The 7,526-nt window shown below is 35.2% G+C and overlaps 1 protein-coding gene across 1 annotated transcript; it reads right to left on the bottom strand.

Annotated features, from left to right (window-relative positions):
* Nucleotides 1-1,118: 1,118 nt before the first annotated feature.
* On the bottom strand, nt 1,119-6,458 carry LOC100376055 (uncharacterized). The gene is made up of 4 exons (XM_006814795.3): nt 6,094-6,458; nt 3,863-3,992; nt 2,954-3,089; nt 1,119-2,289 (listed from the first exon to the last, which is right to left on the bottom strand). Exons 1-4 carry the CDS (start codon nt 6,365-6,367, stop codon nt 1,969-1,971), a joined length of 861 nt encoding a protein of 286 aa, XP_006814858.2. The 5' UTR covers nt 6,368-6,458; the 3' UTR covers nt 1,119-1,968.
* Nucleotides 6,459-7,526: the final 1,068 nt, after the last annotated feature.

The following is a 7,526-nucleotide window of genomic DNA, read 5'->3' as shown; positions in this document are numbered from 1 at the left end:
TAATCTCTCAATCAAAAATATTCAACTCGACTATATTGTCCAATATCTAAACTTCCTGGAGATATATATATATATATAATTGGTAACTGCTGGATGACCTAATTGCAATTAAACTATTACGGGTGTTCCAGCCGTTACCTTAATAATATATTTTAATTTTTAATTTAATATCAAAAACAAATATGCTGTCGAGTACAATCGTAACATGTTACAGATCACGTCACCATAGTAACTACACAATTGATGAAGTAACGGTTGTAGGAATTAACACATATTTTAGCCTTGACTCCACTCATGTCAGAAAACATAGTACACTTGAATACATTTTATTTAAAATGAATTGATCTAGACTAAATTTACTCTGACAATAAATGATTGTATGCTAACTAAGTCACTATGGAAACAGCCAATAACTTAAGAACAACCCATTTATATATAGTGAAGTCTAATTTGATTTAATGTTGTGAATTAAAAATATGCCAAACAAATAATTGTCATAATAAGATTTGTATCAGCTTTGATTCAATATCGTTTAATTAACGTTTGTAGTTATAATTTCAAATCGGCAATATGCTGATTTACTAATTGCCAGTACATAGTTTTATGATTAAAACAAAAATAATGGAGAGAGAATGGCAAAAACATGAATAAAATCAGTACTGTAAATAATATATCATTAAACATGTGTAAATTTATAATAATTTACATAATTGAACAGAATTTTCATTTGACATCTGACTGAAATTAAACGTTTTGATATAACATGTGGTAAACGTAGAACCAAAAGACACTAGAAACGATTCTTTTCTAGTGTATTTGGTAGAACTATGGAAACGACCAAAATGGACATTCAAGTTGTCAATGATAAAATCATGTGCTGATTTATAATTATCAAGTGTATAATTTGAGATCAATGAATGTTGAAGAATGGTCAGATCACAGGATTCCGATTTCCAAAAATAAAGGCAGTATAATGTTCTTGCAATTAACGAACTTGACATGTGAGACTAATCTTTTAAGATGCAATGTTGATATGATCTACCTTAAGAAGACAGACCTTCCATAGAAAGGTTTATTTTAGGTGGATTCAGAATCAATAACACAATAAAACAAAGGAATTTAATCTCAACCAGTTGGTTTGAGGTTTAATAATGTGTCAGACTTCTGGTATTAAGGTTACAAATAATGCAATATTTCACATGTGTTAAACTAGGTAAAATAGCAAATGTGGATGTTGGTAAAGCATACAATATATAGAATGAATCCTATATAATGTCCGAGACATTTTATCACATGAGGAGTGTGTTATCTGACTTAAAGTCCACTACCCAAGCGATCTAGGATATACATTTTAGAGAAAATTATCATGCTTTTAAAGACATTTAGCAAGTCCTGTCCGGGTCCTGTCAACAAAAAAATGGAACAATGTCCCTATTTGCACATGAAAAATGCTATAGAAGTACTAGACGTGATGCGTGATTTTAGACCTATCGGAATCAGTGGTTATCATTCTCATAAGAACCGACGTTATGAATATTCATGATCTAACATCTGTTCTAGATAGTTAAAATGACAGTCTGTTTATCGTACCTCCCGTTATACGGTTTGAGCCCGGCCTGGTGGTTTATGTTTAACTTGTTTTTATGTCATGAGGTGTATGTAAAAGTCCTCAAAATGTTGTGAGAGCAAAAGCATATATAAAAATATTTGCCTTTTTAACAAGAGTCGAATATTATAATATGTAAAATACCTTGCATTTGGATGCATAGAAAAAAATTAAAGGATAATTTAGATGAACACACTTCTATATTATATTCAAAAGATATTTACAAGAACACCCTCTGAGCTGATTGGTAGACCAATTTTTGTTGCCATGGTTATGATTGACTCACCCATAATCGTTGTCATGGCTATGATTGGCTGACACATAATCGTTGTCACAGTAGTGACTGTCTGACATTCACCGCTTTAAGTAAAGCCCCATAGCCATACAAGTCTTTCATGCTTGGGCTTCAACATCACCCGTTCTCTGTATGCATGGTACGTCTGAGAGAGTAAAAACAAAAACAGGCAGACTCCAATGCCAATAAATATTAAAAATAATTTTCTGGACACGGTTCCATGATATTCATATTGATGTAAAAACACAGCTTGAAATATAGAAACAGTTTGATGTAATCCTGTGTATATATCTCCCGAATGGAAGTATCCATTGACTTCTGTGCGAATTTTTAATACGGCTCTGGCTGTCAGAATGGACCGGGCTTCTTTACCTATCGCCAAGCTGAACTGAAAACAAAGAAACAAATATATTTATTGCGTCATATATAACATCATTGTAAACTATTATTCAAAGTGCCCCAGCCGTCGTGCAACGCACGTGTAGACTCAGCCGTCGTGCAACGCACGTGTAGACTCAGCCGTCGTGCAACACACGTGTAGACACAGCCGTCGTACAACGCACGTGTAGACTCAGCCGTCGTGCAACGCACGTGTAGACTCAGCCGTCGTGCAACGCACGTGTAGACTCAGCCGTCGTGCAACGCACGTGTAGACTCAGCCGTCGTGCAACGCACGTGTAGACTCAGCCGTCGTGCAACGCACGTGTAGACTCAGCCGTCGTGCAACACACGTGTAGACTCAGCCGTCGTACAACGCACGTGTAGACTCAGTCGTCGTACAACGCACGTGTAGACTCAGCCGTCGTGCAACACACGTGTAAACTCAGCCGTCGTGCAACGCACGTGTAGACTCAGCCGTCGTACAACGCACGTGTAGACTCAGCCGTCGTGCAACGCACGTGTAGACTCAGCCGTCGTGCAACGCACGTGTAGAATGCATTTAAAAACAAACAATGTATTTTACGTTGGTCGTATACGTTGTATGGGGCCAATAAAAACACAATGCGATGTTTTAATATCAAGCCCCATTACATCCTTCGATTGATACGTACCTGGTTATCGTCTCGTGACACAAATATGACGACGTCATTACCACACTGTCCAAAATTCCACTTTTCCAACATAAATTCAGCAAACTCATGCGACGCGATTTCGAGATCACGTGATGTAACTTTTGTTGAACTCATCCTAAAGTAAGGTCAGTGAAACGATTTAAAGTAATACAAGTTTTTGCTTCAATGAAGATTTATTTATTTACAATTCAATGTCATTTGTCAACCATTGCTAATAACAACAGGGAGAACTCACATACCAAATGTATCTACATGTATATACATATAAAGTTGAGTTTATACTAGTAGTACTAAATGCCAGGCTGCATGAATGGCCATGTACAATAACGAATACGAATGTGATCAGATACTAAAACGTCATAGCTTTAAAAAGTACCCGGATGTTAAATACATTCGTTCGTTATTCACCCCTCATGTGGTTCTATTTTAAGGATTTCAAATACTTCTCCATGCTACAGTTATAATTAAAAAATTGAACCACTGCAATTTTATTTCAAATATAGTTTAGAATATACATAACTATAAATTAAGGCCGCATTGAGGTTCGCTTTAACTTCGTCAATCAAGTATTAATACCGTTATTGATATCTAGATCTCTTGTACATATTAGATTTCAACGAAAACATTAGGTATTATCTATTGAGATATACATTATTTATCACATGTAACCAATGCTACTACTATAATATAGCCTATATAAAACTAGTTATATTGACTGGGTTTTAAATTCACGAATTTGCCAGGGACACAATGAGTTATATCTTTAGTTTACATGTTGATGGTTTTACTTCTCGAAGAAAATAGCGAAATAAAAACCGAGTGGATAATTAATGCATTTACAGAATATATATCTATAGAGACACATATATATTACATGGTATAACTTACCCTCTATATAGGTATATCTCTGGTACCAATGCAACTGCTACAATGTAATGTTTGGTTTGGTTATAGCATGTTTTACATTCACAACTTGAGACATTATGTGTTTCTTCCAATAGGTTGTCAATTGCAGCAGCTGTAATCAATACAGTGTGATCAGTTAGTCAGCCTGTGACCTTGAAACATGTACTCCTGTCATGTATTTTATTTTAGGACAGATCCACAGTGATATTATGTCAAAATTTATAAATAAGCCTTTAGTTCAATTTTACTAGTATTAAAAGCAAATTGGCTTCAGTTTGTTTTAACTTATGTTTTATTTATTTTTATTTTTGTGTATCCATGTGTATTTTTTGGATTTTACTTGTAATTGTTCGGTTTTTCGTGTATCATATTTTGGCTGCCGTAGCTGGAGGCGGCTAAGGCGTTCCATTCATATTTGATACAATTTATTTAAATAAACCTAGCGCTTATCGTTACGTCAAGTGTGAGAAAATAAACCTTTCACACTAGCTAAAATGGTTTGAAGAGGAAACGAAAAGCTTGTGATTGGCGGAATAATACAAAATGAGTGAAGAGGGTGCATGTTTATGTATTTTCTTCAGAGATATTATTAGATTCATTTATCACTTTGGCTTTCTTGCAATATTGATGCGCGCTCATAGATACACTACTAGTGCGCATTGTGAAGTATAGTACATAATTCAAATATTATCGACAAATAAAAAAAGAGAAATACTAAAGGTACTTGACACAGTAATTAATTTTATTAAGTATAGAATAATCAACGCTCAATATTTACATTGTATATTTGAGACAGTTTAGTAATAATTAATTGTCTCCTGTCACTTGTTTGACATTTCATTGATTTTATCTCATTGACTAACATACAATAGGTTGCTAGTTGCTACACCCTTTACTCTGATACTTATTTCAGTTAGAAATTCAGGAGGCCATAGAAAATTCAATTTAGCATACTGCATTTCGTTGATTGCATTTTGCATACGCCTACAGTTTACTATTCACTTGCATAATTGAATATGAATGGATGAATCTTCCTACCTGAAGTTGAAATTGATATAACGGCTTACCAAACATAGTCGCACGTATACGGTGTGTTTTATTTTATAAATTACTCATTTAATTATTCGTCTTTTTGGATTACAATTGTCAACGTTTTCCATACTATTCTAATCTGATTAATAGCAATACTAGCATCATTTTCAATAAACAGGTAACGTTCCAAGAAACTGTACACTAACTAGAAATGCCCGTAATTCACGGGTTTACTTCTATACACCGCTTTATTTTGTGTAGTATTAAACGTTGTGAACGTTGCTGACACGCCGACTGACACGGTCATAATGATGATCTTATATTCATCGATTTAACCATTGGAAGAGTTCATCATCTGGGTTGTCATGACACGATCAATAGGTGTGCATGTCAGCTACGTCTTATTTCAATATTAATCCTTGAATGATTTAAATATAATCAGGCTGACAGGCAAACGCGATAATAAAGTCAATTCCCAGAACGAGGTTCCATGTCTATTCATTCCGTCAAATTAAGGTTGATATGCAAATTACTTTTGTAAATGTCATGCCTGCTAGCAACAAATATGACCGTTAAATAATTCATTAACTAAACGTAGATGCATATTATTTTTCGTGGAAATGTTAAACATATGGCAGTTATTTGGTGCGTTTGAATTGGATAACATAATATACGATTTTTTTAATTATAGTCGAGGTTATATAGGGCGAAATTATAACCTGGTGTGTGAGACAATAAGTACCTACTAATAATGACCTCTGACCCTTAAACTACGGGAAGTGATTGGTAAAAACGACGACATCACAACACGAAAAATAGTAATATAGTCCGGATTTAGTAACGTTATCCAATTTGTTGTGCACAACATTAGACGACATTTGAGTGGATCATATTGTATTTTGCTAGTCTATCGACTATCAAAGACAGATGTTATGATGCCGTACTAGTAATATACGGCACTGTAGTCGATGGCTATAAACCTAAATATCTTTTGGGCACCACGATAATAAAAAAAACATCAAAAATTGTATGACTTCAAGCTCTTTTAGAATTTACATATTTTATATTGCCAGCTGATTAGATGTCATCACGTGACACGATCTCATTTTCAACCCTGAGTATTATTGGAATATGAAGCGTTCATATTGTGTTAATAAAGTCATTCAGATCACCCATATTACCTTGAGATTCTGTCAAGACGTTACCGGGATCACACAACCAAGATGAGTTACCATGGTGACGCCCACAAGCTTTTAAATCGACCTGTGGATTAGGGAATGATATCTTTGTCCATGCCATTGGATTGCTCTCCGCTGTACGATACAGACTGCACCACGTTAGAGTGTATATTGCATAGTTGATTAATTCCATTACACGTAATAAACGATTCGACGTACGGTTTTGATACCGTGTCATATTGTTATTCCATCGAAAGGTCCATGGCACAATGAACATAGACTAGGCTGTTGTGGTGCAGGCCGTATAAACCTCTGAATAATGGGAAATCCCAAGAGGCGTTTGTCGCTCAGGCATCACACGACGTCCTCATGGTAACCGGCACACTGCTCTGCATACAGATAAAGCTCACATCTCTACGATCAGCAGTTGCAATTGCCGTGACGGTTGGCTAATGGTGGACAGTCACACCTCTTTTCCCTCAGTTATCTCAATTATTCAACTTCATCGTGGTGGTTAGTTGCCATAGAAACAAGGTGCTGGAAAGTGAAATGTAATTTGTAAAATATGAATTGGAAAAAATCCATTATTTAGTATCGATTGGTTGAAATTTAATAATTTCCAATTATCCTAAAATGCATGAATGCCCATGGAATTTTCACAATATCGGGATGACTACGACATATTAATTATTGCACGTATCCGTGTTAGATTTATATTGAGCAGTGTGAGCCCTCTCAGCACAACAATAACATACAACGCACCGATGAGACAATGCCAGTTTAGCAAATTCATTATTTTGTGTTGTTCTGTCATGAATTTTCTTAGTTGAATAATTACTACACTTCGTTCAGTTATATTCGCCAGATAAATTAGTATTTAAAAGAAACCAGGCTGATTCTTACCTCGCATGACTACACGTAGTATGACGATGAACTAAATATGCCCGCAAGACATGTCGTTAATTTGGCCGTTGATGAATAACTTGCATACCCCTATTTTATAGCAGCGTTTCAGACTGCAACACGAACCTAGCATACATTTCTGTCAATACATACCGCCGGGCACACCAGAGTTCGTTGCCATAGCAACTCCCAAATTAGGGATATTTACACAAGCATATAGTACGTACAGTGGCAAAGTAATACTATGGTTAATATATTCATGGAGTGTAAAATATCTCGGATAAAATGATAATTCAAGTCTGCATTTAATTAGACCGCCATGATAACGATTAGTGCACATTGACCGAACTGAACAGATACTGTTTGTTTGTTCGTTCGTTTGTTCTTAGTATTTTATGCTATATAAACATTTCTCTGTGACAAATTAAATTTGTTTCTTCAAAATCTCATATATTGATACTGTTCATTACGCTGAATTATAATATTATCCGTCAAGAGCCCTGGAAGCTGAATTTAAATACAAAGCGCTGATG

The sequence above is a fragment of the Saccoglossus kowalevskii genome, chromosome 1 (genome assembly GCF_978046115.1).
Source record: "Saccoglossus kowalevskii chromosome 1, keSacKowa6.1, whole genome shotgun sequence".
Taxonomy (NCBI): Eukaryota; Metazoa; Hemichordata; class Enteropneusta; family Harrimaniidae; genus Saccoglossus; species Saccoglossus kowalevskii.
Note: the sequence above shows the minus strand (reverse complement) of the source record. Positions and strands in the feature narration are given on the sequence as shown.

Excerpts from the sequence above, each read along its gene's own strand:
- LOC100376055 (XM_006814795.3), bottom strand. The coding sequence starts at position 6,367 with ATGTTCATTGTGCCATGGACCTTTCGATGGAATAACAATATGACACGG. Across the intron at positions 3,993-6,093 it reads CGTCTTGACAGAATCTCAAG|CTGCTGCAATTGACAACCTA; the intron begins GTAATATGGGTG and ends TATTGATTACAG. Across the intron at positions 2,290-2,953 it reads TGTCACGAGACGATAACCAG|TTCAGCTTGGCGATAGGTAA; the intron begins GTACGTATCAAT and ends CTTTGTTTTCAG.